The sequence below is a fragment of the Psammomys obesus genome, unplaced genomic scaffold (assembly GCF_907164565.1).
Source record: "Psammomys obesus unplaced genomic scaffold, mPsaObe1.curated_primary_1811, whole genome shotgun sequence".
In the NCBI taxonomy this organism is placed as follows: Eukaryota; Metazoa; Chordata; class Mammalia; order Rodentia; family Muridae; genus Psammomys; species Psammomys obesus.
The window spans coordinates 50700107-50723163 of record NW_026585895.1 but is presented as its reverse complement, the minus strand read 5'-3'; the positions used below and the strand labels follow the sequence as shown (position 1 = coordinate 50723163).

At 52.3% G+C, this 23057-nt stretch overlaps 2 protein-coding genes across 10 annotated transcripts in view; both read right to left on the bottom strand.

The window, feature by feature from the left end:
- Nucleotide 1: 1 nt before the first annotated feature.
- Zdhhc12 (zinc finger DHHC-type palmitoyltransferase 12) lies at nt 2-2740 on the bottom strand. 2 transcript variants are annotated; one of them, XM_055600764.1, is made up of 6 exons: nt 2575-2740; nt 1568-1704; nt 1124-1201; nt 602-768; nt 529-552; nt 2-497 (listed from the first exon to the last, which is right to left on the bottom strand). In XM_055600764.1, the coding sequence occupies exons 1-6, from the start codon at nt 2672-2674 to the stop codon at nt 206-208; spliced, it is 798 nt and encodes a 265-aa protein (XP_055456739.1). In that variant the 5' UTR covers nt 2675-2740; the 3' UTR covers nt 2-205. The 2 variants fall into 2 exon arrangements, with proteins under 2 accessions (XP_055456739.1, XP_055456738.1); XM_055600763.1 differs by lacking the exon at nt 529-552 and having other exon boundaries at nt 2-493.
- A 3666-nt stretch (nt 2741-6406) lies between these two features.
- Zer1 (zyg-11 related cell cycle regulator) overlaps nt 6407-23057 on the bottom strand; it is a 44147-nt gene continuing 27496 nt past the window's right edge. For 3 of the 8 annotated variants that reach the window (XM_055599770.1, XM_055599769.1, XM_055599768.1), the window contains 15 exons: nt 21482-21732; nt 19658-19808; nt 19121-19557; nt 18658-18834; nt 17015-17129; nt 16755-16901; nt 16270-16443; nt 13793-14008; nt 12628-12669; nt 12408-12527; nt 11762-11877; nt 10900-11103; nt 10064-10161; nt 9252-9354; nt 7742-7967 (listed from right to left, as the gene is read on the bottom strand). In XM_055599770.1, coding sequence (XP_055455745.1) covers nt 7910-7967; nt 9252-9354; nt 10064-10161; nt 10900-11103; nt 11762-11877; nt 12408-12527; nt 12628-12669; nt 13793-14008; nt 16270-16443; nt 16755-16901; nt 17015-17129; nt 18658-18834; nt 19121-19557; nt 19658-19808; nt 21482-21636 — 2313 coding nt within the window. In that variant the 5' untranslated portion in view covers nt 21637-21732 and the 3' untranslated portion in view covers nt 7742-7909. Of the gene's footprint in view, nt 7691-7740; nt 7968-9251; nt 9355-10063; nt 10162-10899; nt 11104-11761; nt 11878-12407; nt 12528-12627; nt 12670-13792; nt 14009-16269; nt 16444-16754; nt 16902-17014; nt 17130-18657; nt 18835-19120; nt 19558-19657; nt 19809-21481; nt 21733-23057 lie in introns of those variants that run through there. The other 5 variants (XR_008719312.1, XM_055599772.1, XM_055599774.1 and 2 more) reach the window with 5 other exon arrangements.

Below are 23057 nucleotides of genomic sequence, written 5' to 3'. Positions count from 1 at the left end.
CTTTTCTGCTGTGTCTTCCTTGGATGTGTGTGTGTGGGGGGGGCTCTGTCTGCTGTCTGGTGAGAGTTGGGAGCCCCGGGAAGGAGTAAAGAGCTCAGGCTGGTTGGGTTGATCCCTAGCTAGCACAGCCTCTGGTTTTCAGGCACAATGGCAGCCTTCTCTCCAGCAACCCTAGATAGTCTGGCTGCTGCCTTCCTCTTCTTCCTCAGCCCAGAGGGTCTCCCAGGACCCAGAGGGCCAACCACAGAAAAAGTGGGCCAGGTTTCGAGTCAGACCTCTGTCGAAGGGGTTGCTGGCGCGCTGGCGGAGGTATGCGATTCGGTGTGAGGATATGAACTCCCAGGTAGTGGCATTGCTGGCCACCAGGTAGAGGTGCGAGGCCAGGAGCAGGCCAACTACCAAGGAGAAGAAGGAAAGCAGCAGGAAGGTGGCGAACAGCAGCCCCATAGACCGCAGCCACAGGCCCCAGGGCTGGAAAAAATGGAGGCCAGACCTGGAGGACAGAGATGGAAACCCAGAGCTGAGGAAGGTAGGGGCACCAGGGTGTCCTCGCTCTGTGAGCACCCACGTGCATGCTGTCTACAGTACCTGAGGTACCTACCAGGCCAGGCACAGGCCCCACAGGAGAACCACCAGCTGCAGTGCCAGGAAGGCCACAAAGAGCGGGTGGTTTCGTTCACCCACACAATTCTCCATCCAGGGGCAGTGGTGGTCATAGCGGCGGACACAGCGGCGGCAGTCACGGCAGTGTCGGGCTCGAAGGGGCTGCTGTGGGCACAGAGCAGAGCTCAGGATCAGTGCTGGCTCCTCTGGTGGGTCATCATTGGGGAGAGGGCTAATGGCCATAGTCAGGGCCTGGATTTGGCAGGCCTTTCTGGAGGAAGCAAAGCCAAGGTGCCTTTTTTTTTTTTTTTTTAATGTTTTTTTTAGAGGCTTTCTCTGTGTAGCCCTGGCTGTCATGGAACCGCCGCTATTAGACCAGGTTGGCCTCAGATCCACCCCTGTCTGCCTCCTAAGTGCCGGGATTAAAGGTGCGTACCACCACGCCTGGCCGCTGCCTCACCCCTTTGTTAATGCAAGGACCCCCTCCCCCACATGAGTACGTGTGGTGTGCATCACCCACCAGCACCAAACAGTATCTGCAGCGCCGAAGTGGGATGGCCTGAGGAACCATGGCTGTCTGTTCCTCCTTGGGCTCCTCCTGAAAATGAGATAAAGGGCATAAGACTCGAGGGAGGTGTGCCTTCCTTGGGAGGCTGATGACGCTTGGGGCATCTCTTCTAGGCATCACTTGGTTCTGGTTGGGCAGGACTTAGGGCCCGTCTCATGTAAAAGGGAGGTCTGCACAGAGCAGAGTACTGGACACTTGGTGGCCTTTGCAAGGAACGTCTCCTCACTTGGGCCTTGGTGATTTCATCCTTGTAGGAGCAAAAACATAGGGTGAGCAAGAGGCTTCCCAAGACACCCCGACAATGTACGCAGGCTCAGGGCCTCACAGGACACCTTTCTGGGGCCTCGTCTCCCTGCTGGCCAGAGGAAGGGTCTGGACCTCATGGTCCCTGGTTACCTGAGGCTTGGGCTGGGTAGTCACGTAGCCGGGGTCCATGAGTGACACAGCCAGATAGAGCAGCAGGGAGTTCAGTACCAGGAACAGGAAGGTGAGAGGCAGGAACAGCTCCCCTTGCTCTTCCCATTGGCGGAGCTCTGGAGAGGCCAGAGGACAGTAAGGGCCCCAGCAGGAGGGGAAGGAAGGGAAGAGCAAGGAGTGGAGGAGGATGTGGAAGGGGAAAAGGGGTTCTCCCAAAGAGGAAGCCCAGGCTAGGAAGGTCCCAGCCTGTTTAAGCCCATGGTGGTGAATGAGGATTCTGGAGAGGTAGGAGGGCTGAGATGTGAAGGGTCATGTTGACACCAGACAGCTGAGTGTAGACTACCCTAGTACTGGTGGTTGAGAGCAGAGGAAGATTTGAAGGTAGCTGATTCCTGTTGCGAAAGCCTGAGGTTAAAGGGCAAAAGCAGTGGAGGAGGCTGAGGCTGAGGCAGAGGCCTCGGTGGGGGCTGTTGCTTCACGCAGGGCAACCCCGGGTAGGGGCTGCTGGAGGAAATAATGGGGAAAGGAGATGGCTGAGTGAATGCCACCAGGAGAAAATGGGAGGCTTGCTCCTGGCTATAGTGGTGTTCTTTTGGGCAGTTAGTCATGTCATAGGGTTTGGGGAGTTGAGCAGAAAGCCAGTCCTTGAGTCTAGTCGATTTCTTGATCTTACTCAGGGAGAGGATAGGAAGCAATATCTGGGAAGGATGGGTGGCGCCCAGGGCCTCTAATCGGTCCTCGGATTTGATGGGCGCTGGCGGTCCCTGGATGGACATGTCGGCTGACAGGAAAATCCCGGGATTAACTAGGGGCCAACTTGGGTATCGGGCAGAGAGCGGCGGCCTCTGGACCAACACATGAGAAGGACGCTTGAGGAACTGGCAGAGATGGGGTGAATCTCCATGTGTCTGAGGATTAGGGGGACCCGGTGAGACCCACGCAGGAGGCGAGATTGGGTGCTTGGGGTCGCGCGGTATCTGGCTCACCGGTATCGTGCAGGAAGAGCACCAGAGTTATTCCCCAGGTCAGCACGGTGTGCCCTGTCCGCACCAGCACCCCTGGGCTGAGCAGCGCCCAGAACGCCATGGCCTTGGACCCCGCCTCAGCCCACCCGGAAGAAGCACGCAGAAGGCGGGGCCGTGGGGCAGAGGGGCAGCGGCAACGCGGGATTGGTGGTTCGGCATTGGGGGCGGGGCCAGAGAGGCTTAGGGAGACTGTCTATTGGCTGGCAGCCGCGGCCCCTCAGTCCAACAGGTGCCGGAGGAGGAGAGGGGCGGGCCCCGCGCGCACAGCCCGTAACTCCCCAACTCCGTCCCGCCGAGGGCCAGGTAACTTTGCAAAGCCAGGGAGGCGGAAGCCTGAGAAGCGCCCCACCCCGGCTTGCGCATGCGTGCCGGCCTTTGGCGCCAGGAGGCCACGCGGTGCTCTCAAGGGGTGATGGGCAGGGTTTGCACGAGCGCCTTGATGACACACTTGCCTCCTATTCGTTTTCGGATATTGCAAACGGATGATGGGAAAGGGGAGGGTTTTGGGGCTGATTCTGAACACGCATGGCAGTGCCAGGCGTGGAGTCAGAGAACTCTTACGTCCCTTGCCTTTTGAGGCAAGTTACTGAATTTCTCTGAGCTACTTTCAATGGGATTGGTGATAGTACCCTGCTCCCACCTCGGCCCAGACAGACGTTCTCTTGTGTTCCTAGGACCTTGTCCATTCAGCTGACTTCCACTTACCCCAGCCCCAACCCCAGTATTCATGCTCTTGGAGAATTGTTTTGGTCAAGAAGACATCCCTTTTTCTGTAGGGGAACTGACTTCCCAAGGCCAGCATGGCTCTGGAAAGAATGATTGTCCCTCTGCCTTATGTGTGTGTGTGGGGGGGGGGTATAAAGGGCCAGTCACAGCACTCCATGAGATTACCAAACAGGTTACTAAACTCTACCATTGGTAGAGTTCTTGTGTGGCAAGAACTAAGCTCTGGGTTCGGTCCTCAGCATGGCATAGAGTATGGTGGTGTACGCCTGTAATCTCAACAGGCAGGAGGTAGAAAACTCAAGGCCATCTCCAGTGCACATGGGAGAAGGGACTCAAAGCCAACTGTGTGACATGAAAACTTGCCTCAAAAAAAGGGGCTGGGCTGCCCACATTTTTAATCCCTGCACTGGAACAGAGGTACACACCTTTAATTCCATGGTTTGGGACACAGAGATGGAGAAGGCCAACAGCTGGAGTTCCATGCCAGCGAGAGCTGCATAGTGAGGCTGTCTCAGGGGAAAAAACTAAAGACAACAACACACACACAAAACCCCTTTTGTGTGTTAGTGTGTGAGCGCACATGCAGATGCCATGGAAATGAGAGGATAAGCCTAGCTGTTGTCCTCTCCTGCCACGTGGGTTCTGGAGGCTGATTATTTTGGATGTGTGAGTGTTCTGCCTGACTGTATGTCTGTGCACCATGCTCATGCCTGGTGTCTGTAAAGGCCACACGAGGGCATCAGATCCTCTTAACTGTATTTACAGATGGTTACAAGCACCGCGCTGAGTGCTGGAAACAAAGCTGTGGTCCCTCGGAAGAGCTGAAAGCACAACCAGACATGGTGCGTGCCTGTAACCCCGACACGCAAAGGCAGGCCTAGTCTAACATATTTAGCTTCAGGTCAGCCAGAGCTACATAGAGAGCCTTGTTTTTTTGGTGGGTAGGATGAGGCAGGTGGCTCTCTCAGTTCAAGGCCAGCCAGGACAACAGAGGCACCCCATCTCAAAAAACCAAGGGAAAAAAAAGCAACAAGTGCTCTTACCTACCAAGACGTCTCCTCATCCAGTAGTGTTTTTGTTTTTAGTTGTTGTAAGACAAGGGTTTTTTCTCTCTCTTCTTTTTGTCTTTCGAGATGGGGTTTCTCTGTGTAATAGAGCCCTGGCTGTGCTGAACTCACTTGGTAGACCAGGCTGGCCTCAAACTCAGAAATCCGGCTGCCTCCACCTCTTGAGTGCTGGGATTAAAGATGTGTGCCACCAAGGCTGGCTGCTTGTTTTGTTTTTTAAATTTTAAAGTCAACCAGGTGGTGGTGGTACACGCCTTTAATCCCCAGGCCCAGAAGACAGAGACAGGTAGATTTCTGTGAGTTTGAGGCCAACCTGGGCTACAAAGCAAGTTTCAGGATGGCTACACAAAGAAATCGTGTCTCAATAAAACAACAACAAAAATTCCTGTATCTATTTGTGTTTTTCGGTGGGGTTGCAAGAGGCTGGTCTCTTCTCCATGTGGGTCCTGAAAATGGAACTCAGGTAGTTGGCCTTAGTGGCAAGCTCCCTTACCTGCTAAGCCACAGGTAAGTTTTCAGTAAGAGTCCTGGATGGGTGGGCAAGAGGCATGGCTCCGAGGTCAGCCGGCTAATGCCCACTGCTCTTCCAGAGAAAACTGGTTCTCATTACCCATGCCACATACCTGTGGGTTGCTGCCCTCTTCTGGCCACCATGGGCACTGCACACTCACACAGAGTAACTAGAATAAATCTGAAAAGGGCCCTGGATGGCTGTGTTCTGACCCTCTGCACGGCTGATGTGCTGTTCATCGTCCTATGGATCGGCAGCGACCATAGCCTCAGCACCAAGAACTAGCCAGGTACTGTGATGGAGTGAGCAGGAAGTGATGTTGTGAAATAGGGAAGAGCAGGCACCTGGCTAGAAACACACAGTGTGCCTGGGAGGCCTGTGCTCTCTCCTTTGCTGTGGGAGCGTGATGTGAGAAGTCAGCTTACCTCTCGAGTCCATGCACCCACCTGTGGATTGCTCCAAGGAGCATGAGAAGGCTTAGTGCACAAGGGAAAACCCAACACAGATGTGCACACAGATGGAGGCTTCAACAGGCCATGACAGCTACTGCTCCCTCCCGGACGTGGCTGACCCACTTGGCTGACCCCCTCAGAGTTCAAGGGCAAACCAACATCTGTAATGCCCTTCTGGCTAGGCCCTGTGATAAAGGGCATTCATCTATGGAAGAGACTGGTGTGGGCTCTGCTGAGGGGGAAGAGAAACCTCTGTCCCACTAAGAAGTGCACAGCCAGCATGCCAGCTCCCAGAACTGTTCAATCTGGTCCTGGCACTCCTGCCCGAAAGCTCTCCGTGGTCTGGAGAGCACTTGACTCAGAAGCCTGTGAGAGCAAGGACTGCTCAGAGTCACACCAGGACCCAGAGGTCAAGCAGGGCTGTCCTGGCAAAGCCAGATTTGGGTCACTTCAGGTTTGTTGCCAGCTGCTTAGCTCTGCCCTCCACACACCTTTATGTTCCTTTCAGTGGTTCATCTCCATGGGACTGTCTCCCTGTCCGCCATGGCAAGGCCCTTTGTCAGAGATGCTCTCCCTGGCAAGTTCCACCTTTCCACCAGGTTCAGCTCAGCCTTGTGTGTGACCCCTTGCTAACTCTTCCCTCTTCTGCCTATAGGCAGTTAGATGATACTGCCTAGCAGCTATCAGACTTTGTGAGCCATGTCCATTCCCAGCAGGGACAGGAGGCCCCTTTCCTATCTTTGCTGCAGAGTGGTGAGTTTATGTATACCATGTGTCTCTCCCAACAGGCTGTGCCATCCCAGCAGGGGCTCTGACGGTCTGGTGGGCAGTCATGACTTCAGTGTCTAGGTACAGGGATGTGGAGAGGATGTCACAGACACCCAGCTCACCTCAGCCTGCCACCTGTCCCCAGCCTGTAGGCACATAAACCTACCACCCACACTCCAGGATTCTCCTAGGAGATCGTTAGCCCCTTTCCTGAACCCCTGCACTCCAGACCAGTATCCACTAATCTCTGCAAAAACAAGACAGCACTCTTCTGCACGTTGCACAAAAATGTATTTCTGTGACATCCCAAAGTACAGACATTTCCCCAGACCCCAGGCAGTAAAGCGATGGGATGTGAACTCTGCTCAGGTCTGGCTGCTGCCAGAAGGGCCTGTGATGAAAAGGAGGGGCTGAGGTTGCCCAAGTGCTGCAAGGGAGAAGCACATGGCTACGCCCTCTACCCACTGACCAGGGAGTTTCCTCTGGAAAGGTCGGTCTCCTCTCCCTAGGTTCAAGGGCAAACCTGTAGGCAGACATGCCTGGAAAATCAAAGGACAGGCCCAGGGGAAAAAAGAGGACAGAAAAACCACACCAAAGGCTGCCTCCAGGGTCAGCTTTGCTCCCCAAGCCTTCTTGTGTGCACAGGTCTCCTAAGTAGCTCTGTGTTAAGGAGAAGCAATGCTGGGATAGTGAGAAGGTGCACGAGATGCCTAGAGAGTTGCCTGTCACTCAGGACAGCAGCTTCTCAGGGACTGGGCTGGAGGGACAGAGGGCTGTCCAAGTGCTGGTCTGGAGGTGGCTTCCCGCTGCCCCTCTGAGGCTGGAGTGGGAGCTCCTGCCCTGGGAGGGAGCTGCAGTATCTTCTGGGCAGCGGGTGGGCTCAACTCAGCTGCTGGTGGGAGAGACTGGGCACTGGGGGCTGTGAGCAGATGAGAGCTACAGAACAAGGAGCAAGACCCTGGTCCTGGAAGGTGCCAGCTGCCAGAGCTGGGGCGGTTTATGGCATGTTTGGCAGAAGGGGCAATGAATGAAATTGCCCCTGAGTTCTGACCATCTCTGGGCTGGAGCCTTCAAAAGCCTGAGGCCTGAGGGAGACTTGAGGCAGCCTCCATAGCAGCATGGCCACAGGTAGGCCTGGCCAGAGAGCAGTGGGCCAACTAAACCCTCCTTCTCCAGGGTCCTCTGGACAGGATCTGCTTGGCCTGAGGCCTGGAAACAGCTTACTCTCTGGCCCCAGAGGGCTCACAGCCTGGAGCACCAAGGCTTCTGGGAGACCCAGTAGGCTAGTCGTAATCTCAAACCTTATCGTCCTCACCCTCAGGCAGGGATCAGGGATGTTGAACAGCCTGGTAAGGGCCAGCTCCTCCCATAATAGACAGAAGCCAGGCCAGAGTCTCAAATCACTGGGAAGGGATTGGACACTCACAGCATTAGAGGCAAGCCTGGCTGGGGCAGGAGTGAACATGGCAGCAATAAAAGCTTGGAGGCGGACTGAGAGTGGCAAGGAGCTGCAAAGACTCAGGAGAAGTCATACACACAAAACTTCACACTTCCTAACCAAAAAAAAAAAAAAAATAAAATAAAATAAAATAAAATAAAAAATAATAATATATATATATAATATATATATATATATCTCACTAACATTTAGGAAAAGCATCAGCTGTGCAAAAGTCCTCACTGCCTCTTCATCCTGTGGGAGGCTCTGGAAGGGACCTGCCCACTGGACCTCCAGTGCTTCCTTCCGGCCCGTGGTCCGAACTGTGTGGCCTCTATCTGGACGTGTCCATGTTCTCCTCTCTAAAGTTACTGCAGTGCTCAATCACCTTGCTGGACGAGACGGGAAAGAGCATGGGAGGGTGGCTAAGGAGAGCAGGTCCTCCTGGGCCCACAGCTGCTTACTAAGCCTTAAGAATGACCCTGACAGACTTGAATGGTGTGTCAGTGGCTGGCAGAGCACCTGGGAAATAATGCCTGTGGCCATGACCACTGTCACTGCCCTCAACCTGGGAAGGGAGGAAGTCCTACAAGCAGCCAGCCTTACCTCCCAAACCCTGTACAGCAGGCCATTCTCTTGGCAGAGGTCCACAAAGGAGCCCCAGACAGGCTGGAGGGCTGCACGGGCAGCTATGCTGGCTCCAGGCCTCAGTGTCTCAGCCCCGCCTGCTCCCTGAGGAAACTGTCACACACTGTGAGACCTGTTCAGTTCTAATGCTTTCCAGGTGACTCCGAGGGAGACTAACTTCAAGGACCAGTTTGTCAGCTAATACTGAAACAGTGCCTTTACCAAAAATAACGAATGGCAGAGCCAGCTGATGCCTCCAGCCCAGAAGGGCATTTTCAGGAGCTGAGGGTAGGGAGTTGTCTGAGCCTCAGGCTATACTGTGCTGGTAATTATCACAAAGGACTATCCTCCCAAGAGAGTAGATTCAGGAGGAGAGAGGAAGGCCAGTCCAACTACTTCTAACATGGGAGGTGTGCATTTTTGTGTATGCCTCGGAGAGACAATCAGAGCTGATGCTTAACACTCGACAATCAATCGCACCGAGACACAGAAGGCTGCTGAGGACTCTGGCATGCCCCATCCTTCACACTGATATTGTGTTTGTGTGTGTGTGTGTGCATGCGCACACGTGCTATGGATGAGGCCTTGCACATACTAGGTAAGGGTTGGACCACTGAGCTTCATTGTAGCCAATCAAAGGGCACGTGTTTCCTGGTGACCTTCACCTTCACACTTGCATTCAGATAAACTAGCACTGTATACATGTGGTCTCGAGAATACACCTCACCACACCGGTCCTTTTTCATTGGAATAACAATGATGAAAAATAATGCAGAGCTCTTCCTAGTGCGTAGTGATGGATGAGGAGGGTTCTTTCTCAGTGGGAATCAGAGGAAGCTGACTGAGCAGCTGAGAGCACACAAGCTCCACTGACAGCTGAACCCGTCTCTGTCATCCACGGGTGAGTGGTGGAAGCCCCTGCCGGACACCCATACACTGTCTGTCCCACACTCAGCCCTGAGGAACTCCTCAGGGCTTCAGCCATTCGCTCTGTGCTCCTTGCCCTCCACAACAAGGTACCCAGTCAGGAATGCATAGTTTTCTCTTACCGGGCCATCTCCTTGGTTTCCTGCCGGGCAGTGGCCATCTTGATTAGGTCCCTCAGCAGGGGCATCCCGCCTTCTTTAATCAGCAGGGGGCAGTACTTGTCAGCTACAAGGTAGGAGCAGGGAGCTGAGGGTGGGTGGCCTCTACCAGCCTGTGCCCCGACACCCACCCTGCTTCCAGAACTTCTCTATAGTGGGGGAAGGATGCTGCTGGGAGGGAGCAGGGACCAGCCAAGTCTGCCCAGCCTCCTGGGTCCACCGGGAGGGGAAAAGGGGCAAGTTTTTGGGAAAGATGCTTCCCTATGGTTGTCCAAAGCTTCCCCAGAAATTGTGGTTACAATTTCTCCAGAGTTTGTCCTGTGGAAACTATCATCCCAAGCATAGACCCAAAGCATGACACCCTCTGAGAGGCTTGTATCAGAACACAGGTCCTCAGGGAGTTCTGGAACTAGAGGCCCCAGGCAGCAGCTTGCATTTATGATATTGTCAGTAAGACACCGCCAAGGTGACTGTGGTGACCACCCAGGCTGGAAACACAGGTGTCCTTCTGCCCTGCAAGTGGCAAAAAGACTTGGAAGTTCACTCACAAACAGGGTAGGAAGTGTGAGGAAAGACGCAGGGTATGAGTGGGGTCGCACCTGATGGTTCAGTGGGCTAGCCATCACACTGGCATCCCACCAATGCCACAGTGCAGAGGGCTTAGTCCTGAGGGACAAGGCCAGCAGTAACTCTGTGCCCCCTCATGTGCCAGCTTCCTGTGCACATGCTGTGTTCAGCTGAGTGAGTGTCTGTACCAAGGGACGGGAGGAACTCACGGTACACAGACACGAGGTTGTACAGGGCCCAGGTGGCCCAGTGCTGGCTGACTGGAGAGATCCCCTGAGGAAGGAGGCGCAGAATCGGCTCAAAGGACCTGTAAGGAGAGAGACCACTGTTACCTCCGAGACAGGAGAGGGTCTGACTCTTCTCCTTTGAGCTCTCGCCTTTGCAGGGTCCTAAGTGCAGCATGGGCGAGCCTGTAGGATGCCAGGGGTCCTGCTGCAGACTACCCAGGAGCTCGCTCTGGAGAAGATCAAACTCAGAGTAAAGGGAGGAGGGCAGAAAACTGGGGGTCTCAGCAAACAAGAAAGCCAACTGTGGTGAGAAAGGGAGAAGCCCTGGGATTAACCTACAGTGACTCTAGGCCAGGTTAGAGTTCTAGCCCCGCAAAAACCTGATCAGCAAACCTTCAGAGGGCCCCTGAGCTTCAGCTCCTGTCCCCCAGGGACCTGGGGCCTGGGCAAAGCTGCACACCTGGCCCATCCTTTCCAGTGAGTGTCTAACTTAAATGGCCAGCTGCACTCAGCGTGGCAGGAAGATAGGGGCTGACGTGGTGGCGACCATGCACTCACAGTACAGTAAGGACTGAGGCCAGCCTGACGGGGGCGGGATTACAGGTGACTTGTGTTTGCTATGTTTTTAGTTCTCTACCAAGCATGCATAGAATACAGGCCTTGGATACACACAGGTGTTAATAAATGGGAAATGTGCCCATCACACACTGGATCTTACAGTGAGTGAGAGCAAACGCCTTTGGAGACCAGGACCAGGGTGGAAAGCTCTGGCCACACCATGTTGGAACAAGCAGCTTCTGACTCTCCATGCTGTGTACCTTCCCATCTCTGACCTGTAGTTGATATTCCTTCGGGAGTTGATATCCCAGCTCTGGATGGCCGCCCACATACGCTCCTCCACCTCTGCCCGCTGGGGTTCACAGACACCCCAGGCCTCAGGGCCATCGAACATGATGTGGGAGAGGACACCACAGGCATTGTAAGAAACCTCAATGCCGTCGGCCTTGCTTTCCAGCAGGTTGCTGCCAGGAGGGAGAAAGAAATGCACTTGTGGAGCCAACTAGCCACCTGATGCCAGAGGCTCCATCACTGCACTCCACCTGCTTCAACCTCGTGAGCGCCAGGATTACAGGTCTGTACCACTGGTCTCAGCTGTAAGCTACATGGGTCTTTTTGTTTGTTTGTTGCTTCTGAGTCAGGAGCTCACGTAGTTCAGGCAGGCCTGGAACTTGCTATGTAGTCAAGAATCCTGCCCCATCTCCCAAATGCTAGGATTACAAGCTCCTGTCATCACATCTAGCCACTTGTTATTCAGAGTCCTTCAAAAAAGGATGTGACACTAATACCTCCTGTGGCAGGTTGAGAAGGGGATCAGTAGTTAACAGCACACACTGCTCTTTCAGAGACTGGACTTCATTTCCCAGCAGCCATAGTGGCTTGCAACTGCTTGCACCCTCCAGCTCCAAGAAGACCCAAAGCCTCTGGTCTTTATGGGCAACTGCACTCATGGGCACATACCCACCCCTCATATACACATAATTAAAAACCAAATCAATTGAAAGCAAAAAACACGTCATAGTTAGAAAGCAGTATCAATAACAGAAACCTAGACTGAGCACAATGTGTCCACAGAGTACACACAACTGTTCTGAGGGTTCTGGCAGCCCAGGAAGGACCAACCTGAAGACGCTGATGAACTGGGAGGTCATCAGCTGAGGCCGTAGCTCCTTCACCTCTGCCACATTCCCCAAGAGCCCGAGCATGTTCCGGTGCAGCTCCTGCTTCTCTGGGAACTCCTGGGGAACAAGAGCCAGCAAGGCCTTTGTACTCTGTCACTTAATGTCTGATATTGTTAACCTGCAGGTTTGGGGGCCCTTGACTGGATGGCCCTTCTAGATAAAGGAGAGGTACAGCAGGCTGACCCCAACTTTCCAGTGTTCCCATGACAAGAGGCTGAGAAGAAAGCCAACCTCAGGGACAAACCTGGCTTCATATGCCACAGCTCAGAGTCTTTTTGGGAAGCCCTTCAGAAGCTACAGCAAAAACCTGAGACCTACTTTCAGGACAGAACTGTATCTAGCTGGCAGGGAATGGTCTACGGGCAATCAGAACAGACTGCTGTGAACACAGGCTGGGGGTTCCCTGGCAGAAGGGATCTCAGGAGGCCCAGCTGGGTGGCATGGCCAATAGGAGGTCCCTGACACTTCTCTCAGCAGCAAACACTGTGTGTGTGGGTGGCCCTGAATTGCTCATGTCCTGTGTGCATTGGGAAGCTTGTGTGGGATGGGTCTATGGGGTAGTAGGTGGCAGCCCTGGCAGTGCCTACCTTCAGGCAGTCGAGAAAGAGCTTCATGCCATTGAAGTTGAGGAACATCTCGCAGTTGTCCGGTGTCTCGTCTGTGATGTTCCACAGGGCACTCCAGGAGAACTCCATGACCTGGTCACACTGTGGGGAAGGATGGCTCAGCTATGTCCTCCTGCAGACACATGTCAGCCCTGGCCCTGGGGCTCTGGGGCGAGGGCAGAGTGAGGGATGCTCTGCTTACCGTCTTGTCCAGCAGCTTCTTCTGGATCAGCTTCAACATGGTCTGTGGGCAGAGGAGAGAGGCTGCCTGAAGCCTGAGCCCAGCAGCCCAGCCAGGAGGGAGCCACTGACTGTCCGGGTGATGCAGCCTGGACAGGGCAACTCTACAGGGCTTTGGGAGGCTGTCTGAAGGCAATCACGAACACACCCTTGCTCCCATGCTATGGGCTGTACTTCCCCAGGGATAAAGTGAGGGTGGCAACGGATGCATCGAATTCCCAAACCTTCCTTTCCTTCCATATTTCTCCTGTCCCATGTGCTACACCAGGAATTTATTCATACCAGGCCAGAAAGGCATAGTGACGGAGGACCAGCCCTGGGTCTTTTGTCACAGGGTTTACTGCATGGAGCTGAGTGAAGTAGTTAAAAGACAGAGAAGGCCACACAGTCATAAGCAATAGCAACATTAAGAAATTCTTCTGAAAGCCAGGCATGTTGGTACAACCTTTAATCCCAACACTCAGGAAGCAGGGACAGGTGGATCTCTGAGTTCAAGGCCAGCCTGGTCTACAGAGCAAGTTCCAGGACAGCCAGGGCTACACAGAGAAACTCTGTCTGGAAAAACAAAAAACAAAAGAAATTCTTCTGAGGTGGGCATGGTGAAGCACACCTTTAATAGCAGCACTCAGGAGGAGGTAGAGGTAGGTGATCTTTCTGAGTTTGAAGCCAGCCTGGTCTACACAGCAAGCCAGCCATGGCTACACAGAAAGACCTTGTCTCAAACAAACAACCAACAACTCTTCTGGGGGACTGTAGAGATGGTTCCGTGGTTAGAAGTATGAACTACTCCTTCAGAGGATCCAAGTTCAACTCTCGGCACCCATGTGAGAAGGGTCATGCCACCTGTAACTCCAGCTCCAGGTGGCTCAAACAACTGTGGCCTCCACTAGCACTCACTGACACATAATTCAAAATAAGAAAGGAAAGAAAGTCTTAAAAGTATTAGTGTGAAGCTCAGTGCTGGGGCACTTGCCTAGCACATGCCAGGCTCTGCATCCAATCCTTAGCCATCCCCTCCTCCACCGGTCCCTGAAGCCTTCTCTTACCCGCCCCTACCCCACAGCCCAGGTCCTCCTGAAGCCTCACTCACAGAGGACAGGATGGCAAGGGCGGGCAAGCACACATACCACGACGAAGCCCATCTTGCCCACAGCCTCCTTGTGGTCATTGTCCACCTGGCAGACTAGGGCATTGCACAAGTGCACGGCAATCCGCTGGATGGACTCGTCCTGCCGGGTGGGGCTGAGGATGCCGAGCAGGAGCTCATTCACCCGGCGGTACTGGAACTCCAGTTCCTCGGGGATGCTGAAGTTGCAGAGGGTCAGACAGCAGTTCCGCTGCACCTGGGCCAGGTAGGGGAACACGCAGAGCCCATTCAGGGACAGATCTGGGACTGGCTCCTGGCCGGAGGCCACCCAGTGCTGGGGAAGCTCTCTGGAAAACGCGGCTCCCAGGCTTTTTGGTCTGTTTGGGCTTGGAGGTTTTTGAGATGGAGGTGAGGGTCTCACATAGTCCAGACTTACTTCAAGTTCAACATGCTGCCAGCAAGCTTTCAAGTCCCACCTTTCCGACTCAAGCCCTAAGACCTGGAGCTACAAAGATGTACCACCATGCTCAACTAAGGCTTGTTGTTTTGCTTCACATTTCTACCAAGGTTACTTCAAAAAACGTTTTTAAAAACATGAAATTTTTGTAAGGTATATAATCATTTTTTTAAAAAACTCGTGCTGGGTGCCTTGGCACATGCCTCCCCATGCAGAGGCAGGTGGATCTCTGTGAGTTCCAGGCCAGCCCTCTGGTCTTCAAAGGGAGTCCAGGACAGCCAGGACTACACAGAGAAACCTTGTTTCAAAAAACAAAAACGAAAACAAAAAACTATGTAACCACTACCTCCGCTAAGAAACAACACTACCAACATCCAGCCCCTTCCTGATCCCTTAAATACATATTTTATGTTTAAATTGCCTGCATGCATATATACCATGCTCTATACACACACATACACAAACACACACACACCATGTCTTGTGCTGGAGGAGGTCAGAAGGGGCTGGATCCCTTGTAATTGGAGTTACATCCAATTGTGAACCAGCAGATGGGTGTTGGCACTAAGCCTATGTCCTCTGTAAGGGTAACAAGTGCTTTTTGCTTTGTTTTCAAGACAGGGTTTCTCTGTGTAGCTCTCACTACCCTGGTACCCACTCTGTAAATGAGGCTGGCCTCGAACTTAAGAGAGTCCTTCTGTCTCACCCCAGGCTTTAAAGTTTAATGGCAACCCTTCTAATGTTTACACAATACTGCTTGTGCAGAAAGCTAATGTACTAGCTCCTTTGTTTTTGTTTGTTTTGTTCTTTTGCTTTTTCGAGATCCGGTTTCTTTGTGTAGTCCTGGCTGTCCTAATCCGCCTGCCTCTGCCTCTGCCTCCTGAGTGCTGGGATTACAGGCGTGCACTACCACTGCCCAACAACTCCTTTGTTTTTTTGATTTTTATTTCATGTATGTGGGTGTTTTGTTAGCATACATGTCTGTGTACCACATGCATGCAGTGTCCATGGAAGCCAGAAGACGGGGCTGTATCCCCTGGGACTAGAGTAAAATGATTGTGAGATATGGGATTTGAATCTGGGTCCTCTGCAACAGAAGATGGTGTTCTTAGTTACTGAACTATCTCTCCTTCCATCATTTTCTTGATTTTCTTCTTGAGATAGGGTTTTCCTCTGAAGTCCAGACTCAGTCTCACCACAGCCTCCTGAAGCTGGAACCATAGGCAAGGGCCAGCATGCCTGATTTCCACATAAGCCACACTCAAACACACTGATGTGCACCATGCCTTTAATCTCAGCACTCCTAAATACTAGGATTAAAGGACCAGTGTGGTGCACATCTTTAATCAGTGCTGGAGGTAGAGGCAGGCAGATCTCTGTGAGTTTGAGGCCAGCCTGGTTTATGTAGGGAGTTCCAGGAGAGAACTACAGAGTGAGACCCTGTCTCAAAAGAGAAGAAAACACAACAAAACAAAGAAGGCAGCAAGTCAAAGGAGAAACTGACTCCCCAAAACTGCTGTCTGCCCCATGTCACAGCATGTATGTCACTCCCGAAATTAAAAAAAAATTTTAATTAAAAAAATTGTTTGCACATTCACACCTCACAGAAGCAAACATCCACATTACACAAACAACAAACAGGATGATGCAAATGACCCATTTACTGAATTCTCATGCTCAGACTAAATTTCAGAATAAGGGGTGTCAGTGGAAGGCTCTATGTGTGGTTTTCATGTCTTTGTATCTGTAATGTTCTTTTACTATTTTATAATTAAAAACAGGTATCAGAACCCTCCCCCTAACAGTAAGAGGAACAGAGAGGCAGAGGAGACGTACATCTAGAGCTCAGAGGGCAGAGGTGGGATGGCTGTGGGCAGTGGGCTGCAGTTGAGGGCAGCTTCTGGGCCCTGTGTGCCAGGGGAAGGTTTCTGGGACAGTGGCTGTGTGAGGGGAATTGGCAAAAACCACTTAGGCCTGGGGGACATGCATGTCTGGAACCCTGGGAAGCAGAAAGGGGTACTGGGCCAAGGCATGCAGGCCACAGCAGGCAGGGGGCTCACCGTCACCTCCTGATAGGACTCCATGCCATTCAGCACCACCTGGATGACCTGCCGGCGTAGCTTCACGCTCTGCTCTGAGCGGTACTCAGAATTGGTCAGGTAGAAGAGGGCAGCACTGCCGGTCACTTGAATGTTCTTGTCATACTTGTGGCACTTGAGGGCTGTGATGACCAGCTGTGCGAAGATAGGGTGGGGGCTGGGGCTGAAAATGCTGCCAGAGGCGGGCAAGGACAGCTTGGGTTCTATGAGTCACCACGGCTCCTCTGGGAAAGGCTGAGCCTAGTCCTACTCTCCTGGGTAGAAGTGAGGAGAACAGGACCTAAGGCAGGGCCTCAACAAGTTGGCAGGGAAGCCAAGCACTGCCAAAGGGGTAAAAGTTTAGAAGACAAAGCTGCCTATTACCCTGAAATCAAGAGTGGGTGCAGAAGGAGAGAGAAGGGGGCAGGGATATCTGTGACCCTGAGGGTCTTGGGGTCTGAGCTAACCTTCAGGGCCCGCAGAAGCTGGTTGCAGCGTTCAATGCGTGCAATGTCAAAGAGCAGGTTGATGGCCCTAGAAGTGATCTCAGGCCGGTGTTCTGTGTAGGCCTCGATGGCGTTCAGCACCTGCTCTTCATTTTTGTCACCACTTACCTAGTGACAGAACATGTTCAGGACAACCCAGAAGAGGCCAGGTAATGGTGGCTGCCCCCAGACTCAGTGGTGCTCCAGTACCTGGCCACTTCTTCCCAAGCCCCGCCTCTTACTTTGTAGGCTGGAATGTGCGTGAGGCGACACAAGGAGGTCTCAAAGAGCCCAAGGAACTGCAGTGGCCTCTTCAGAGCCCGAAAAGGCATGATGCTGCTCTTGGAAGGGTCAGTGCTGGGAAAAGAGCACACCATAGTTGACAACCTGGTCAGACCTAGCCTGGGCTCCTTCGTGGACTGTGGTTCATCCACAGAGATGACAAAGGCTTCGAGCTTCATCCTGTTCCTGCCCAACTCACTGTGAAGCTAAGACCGGCCTTGAACTCTTTTTTTTTTTAAAGATTTATTTATTATGTATACAATGTTCTCTCTGCAGGTACACCTGTACTCCAGAAGAGGGCACACCATGTGGTTGCTGGCAATTGAACTGAGGACCTTTGGAAGAACAGCCAGTGCTCTAAACCTCTGAGCCATCTCTCCAGCCCTGGCCTTGAACTCTTGATCCTCCTACTCCCACCTCCCAAGTTCTGGGATTACAGGCATGGGCTTCCATGCCTGGTTTATATTGTTAGGGATCCACCCAGGGCTTTGTACATGGTAGGCAAACACTCTACCACCTGAGCTACATTCTCAGCCCTCACAGTTTGATGGAAGGGTGGCAGGGCACAGTGTAGAACTTGGATGAGAGTTCCTCCCACTGCCACCTTTGAAAGGTACCACCTGCCATTCTAACAGGGACTCATTTCAACAGCAAAGATAAACTCCTCTGCCAATCACAATTAAATATGGCTGGGGGAGGGCTTGAGGCCAGTCACAGTGGCTGGCCTGGAATTCGATCTCACCACCAGTCCACAGAGGTACAGGTCATCCATGGCCACACCTGAGAGACAGTAATACCCTACCAGCTGTTTCCCCCAGCCCATGCCTGCTGTTGCTTTTTTCTGGGGCATTCACCTATGGCCCCAAGTTTTGGTACATGTTGACCCCGTGCTGACATGCGATCTCTTCAACAAACTCACAATGGCGTAGGGCAGCCCAAGTGTGACCTGAGCTGGTGTCCAGAATGACTGTTCTTTCCCCATCAGCTCACATAGGCCACAGCAGGCAGGGCCTGACTTCCGTCTTTCTTCCTTTATGTTAATTTCCTCAGTGTGTGCTAGTGCATGCTTGAGTGTGAGCGCTCATGTGGAAATCAGTGGACAGTTTACAAGAGTGGGTTCCAGGAACAGAAATCGGGTTGTCAGCTTTGGTGACAAGCACCTTTACATGCTTAGCTATCCCACTGGCCCTTGACTCTTTAAAAAATGAATTATTTTAACTTTATGAGGTTGGAATTAGAATATATGCTGTACTCTCTGTGTGTGCCTAATGCCTGTGGAGGCCAGAGGAGGAACTAGACTTAGAGACAAATTGTGAGCCTTCATGTGGGTGCTGGGACTCAGGCCCTCTCGAGGAACAACACATGCTCTGAACTGATGAGCCACCTTTCTCTTCTTGAAGCTATGCAGCCCTGGCTGGCCTTGAACTCATAGAGATGAGCATGCTCTGTCTTTGGTGTACTGGCATTAAAGGTGTGCATCACCATGCTGGGCTCAACTGACTTGCTTTCTATCTCTAGCACCCAGCAAAGTACTTGGCACAGGGCTCTTGGTCAGGGCTTGCAGAATGACATCCTCTCAGCAGGCAAAGAGCTGGGCACCCACCTGGTCTGTCCTGCCTCCTCATCCATCTTGGAGATGCTGCAGTTCTCTAGGATCATGTGGCCAGAAATGTCCAGAGACATTAGGTTCCCCAGCTTCTGCACCAAGAGGCTGAGCACCTTCCGAGTCAGCTTGAACTTGTAGTAGCTGGAGAGGCGGTCTCGGGAGATGTCCAGGTGGCTGGAGGTCAGGTGGGGCCACAGATCAGGGTTTTTTTTCCTTCAGGCCACAGCAGGGGAGGGCCCATGCCTGTCACAACTTCTCTAGGGAATTCTGGGGGAAAACCCTGCTGAGACTCAGGTGCCCTAAATCCCCTTTCTCCAGCTCCAGTATGTGGTGTAAGGAGTGGGCTCTCTCCCTCTGTTCAAGGGTTCCCTGCTGTGGCTGATGAACCCAGGACTGACAACACCTTTCTCCACCCTCTGCCCTCCCCCTGCTGTGTTGGATGCTTGAGGGGGCAGCTCACCGAAGCTTGTGTAGCTGGACAATGACCCGGATGTGGTCTTCTGAAAGGTCCATGTTGTAGAGCACAAGGGACATCAGACTGTCCTTCCACTGTGTTAGGAAGGTGGCATCGCTTGTCTGGATGCCTGAGAGGTCCAAGGCAGCCAGTGAGTTGAGTGGCCGGAGCAGTGAGTCCACAGGGACACCGTCAATCATGCGGCCCAGGTTGAGGAATCGCAGGCGGCTAAAGCCCTCAAAGGTGAAGTCCTTGACCAGCACCTGGCAGGTGGGGTTGACGAGGCACTCGTCCTCACAGCCCCCTGGGTTGTCCTCCTCGTAGAAGATGTTGGCACAGCCGAAGAGACTCAGGGACACCAGGCTGTGGCTGAAGCTCCGCAGCGTCTGCAGGCTCTTGGCAGACAGCTTCTCGCAGTTGGTCAGGTATAGCTCCACCAGGTCCTGGAGTACCACAGCAGCCTCAGCTCCTCTGCCCACCCTGTGCCACCCCAGGCCTGGCTTCCAGGGGTGGGTGGAGTCTCACAGCATCAAGAGGCCTCACCTGCTTTCGGATGGCTTCCAGGTCCTGGTCCTGCACCAGGTCCTCCCGGAGGTGGATCCTAGTAAGGCGAGTGCTGCGGGGATCTGAGAAGAGGCTGAAGAAGGTCTCGTGTGGCTCAAAGGTGCAGGCGGCACTGACCAGCTCCACATATCTGGGAAAGAAGCAAACCTGGCTCAGGGAGTACCTAGGAGCCTGGGCTGCCTTCTGAACCCATGTCACATGCCAGAGGGCTTATGAGATCACTCAAGCAACGACCACCTCTGGTCCTCTCTTCCAACACCTGCTTAGATTCTGACTATACCATATGCCTCAGGGGACAAGAATCAAAAGATGGTCCTCAGGGCAACAGCAAGCCCCAAACACTTCCCTTCAGCAGCCTAAACGTGCACCTGACACACAAGTGTCTTCCTGTCACAGACACATCCCATCATGCCAGGTCTGTACCACCTCAGTCCAGACTCATCTTTCCTTAGTAGCCTTCTGGCACCTTAGGGCAGGCAAATTAAGTAAAATGGTTTTGAGCTTAGAGCGGGGTGCTAGGCAGAAAGGAAGCTGTCAGTGTAACCCTATCTAGACAAGACACCCATTTATGCAGAAATCCTGGGCTAGGGGCTTGGAGAGATATCTAGCTATTAAGAGTACTTGTTCTTAGAGAGGACTGGTGTTCAGTTCTTAGCATCTACATGATGGCTCTTTTTAAAAAAGAAGAGCCAGCCTGGGGTAGGGGGTGGTAGCACACGCCTTTCATCCCAGCACTCAGGAGGCAGAGGCAGGTGAATCTCTGAGTTGGAGGTCAGACTGGTTGTAAGTTTTAGGACAGCCTGGGCTACAAAGAGGAAAGCCTGTCTCAAAAGACAGAAACAAAAACAAAAGACAAGAACTGGGCAAGGTACTGCACATCTTTAATCCAGCATGGGAGGCACAGCTAGGCAGATCTCCGAGTTCAAGCCTAGCTTAGTATCCTGGTCTATGAAGTGAGTTCCAGGTCAGCCAAGGGTACACAGTGAGACCTTGTTTGTTTAAAAACCAAAACCAAAACCAAAAAGGAAGGAGGAGGAAAGAAAGAAAAGTTGTGGAAGCTCTAAGCACTATGGAACCCAGATCATGGATAGGCTGCTTCCACCTGGGAAACAAGTAACTGAACTTCCCTGGACTTGTCATCTGTGAGATGCACTGCATTCTGGTATAAGCGATTGTGTCCAACCCTATGCCTGGCCCACATCAAATACTGAGAACAGCATCAGGAGTCTCAGCCCTTAGTTTCCATGTGGCCATGAAACTCTTTTCCCACTGGGATAGCTGGTATACAGCCAGGCATTCAGAGAGCATGTGCACACTGTCCTATAGGCACCCAAAGCAGTGGGAGTCCACCAGGAGGCTGTTTAAAGACTGGATGATTCAGTCTCTGATCACAGGCCTGTTGTTCTGGTCTCGGCACACATGTAAACATACATGTGCTTAGTTCAGAGGTACAGGCACAGGTGTGAGCACACACACAGGGTAGCACATAATGCCCTGATTTACATGCAGGATTTTATATTAATTCATCCTTAAACACACACATACTGCTTCACACACGTTCTGTGGTACATAATGTGTGTATGTGTGTATGTATGCCCATTCCTTCATGTGTGCCACCTATGTGCACACACCAATGCATATGCAACCATATCTCTGTGACAACATGTACACACCATTATTATCCCTCACTGTCACACTCACAGCCACTTCTCCATTGTGGTTGTCTGAACACACAATCTTGATCTCCAGCTCACATTTCACTCCCCACATTTGGTTCCTCCCCTGCCCCAGTCCCTTGCTCACTCATTGACCAGCTGGTCACAGATTTCGCTGGGCAAGAAGATGTCTGGATGCCGCAGGGTCTCCTTGTCTAGCAGGTAGCCCAGGGTGCCATCAAGATTTCGGAGACAGAAGTCAGTACAGAGGGCCATCAGGGACTCAGGTGTGTCGGACGCCATGCTGGGAGAAGGCAGGCGGCAGGCCACTCTAGGGAGAGGGCCCACAGGGCAACTATAAATTCCCAGTAATCACAAGATCATTGGCAGAGCCACAACCTGGGAAGAAGAAAAGAGGCCAAATGAGCTGCAGATGAGAGCCTATATCTCACTTTTTGAGTGGGGAAAGGGAAGCCCCATCCATCCATCACATTCAAATTAGCAACTTAAAAGGCTGTACAAACTTGTAACCCCAGCACTTGGGAGGCAAAAGCAGGAGAGCCAGGAGTTCCAGACCAGCCTGAGCTATAGACTGAGTCCCTGACTCAAAAAAAAAAAAAAAAAATTAATATTATCCAGTCACAAAAAGTATTCATATAACACTGGGCCACGATAACCGAAGAAACCAATTACAGTCTATGGAATGTGCAGCCACAAAAGGCAAATCTACATAGACAGAAGGAGATGAGTGTGAGGGGAAGTGGGAATGACTGCTCCTGAAGATGGGGTTTCCTTTGGGAGTGATGCCAGTGATGGGGGCACACTGTGGTCCCACGTAACCACAGACTGGATACTTTAAATGGCTGGAATGCATGGTGTGAGTTACACTGAAACTGTTAGTTTATACAGTGAAGTCTTGCCAGCTGGAAAGATGGCTTGGTGGGTAAGAGCATCATCTACTGCTCTCACAAAGGCCCTTGGTTCAATTCTCACAACTAACCAGAATTCCAGATCCAGGGCAGGCAGTGCCCACAGGGCTCAGGAAAGAAATTGGGTCTCCTAGAACTGAAATTACAGGCACGTGTGAGCCTCTGTGTGGGAGCTGATAGCCAAACCCAGGTCCTCTGCAAGAGCAGCAATGTTCTTACGACTGAGCCAGTTTTCCAGCCACTCCCCTAAGATTTCTTAACAGGCCTCAAAAAATGCCAACCATAAGGGAGAAAAGGTTAAACTGGTTAAACTGGTATGCACTGGAGCGAAGAAATTTCTGTTCATACACAAAGTTAATTCCAAATACACTACAGGTCTAAAGTAAAGGGCACATTATGACATAACAGTAGGCAAGGACTTCACAGAAAGACTCCGACAGACAGAAAGACTCCGATAGACTGGGCCTGGCAATGTGCTTGCAATCCCAGAACTTGGGAGGAGACTAAGGTACAGGGTCATGAAGCTCAAGCCTAGGAAGCATAATGGAGATTCAGGGGACTGAGGGGGAAGGGACTGAGGAGGGGAAGGAGGAGGAAGACAAGGGAGCCCGACTACACAGGCCTAACTGGTCCTTCCTCCAAGCGGACCCACAGAGTCTTCACTGTCCGCAGTCACATGTGCACCACAGTTCAATAAAGAAATTAAGAATGGTTGGCACCAGCTAGGCATGGTGCTGCACACCTTTAGGCCCATACATTCAAAATACATAGACAACATTATAGACTAGTGAGAAG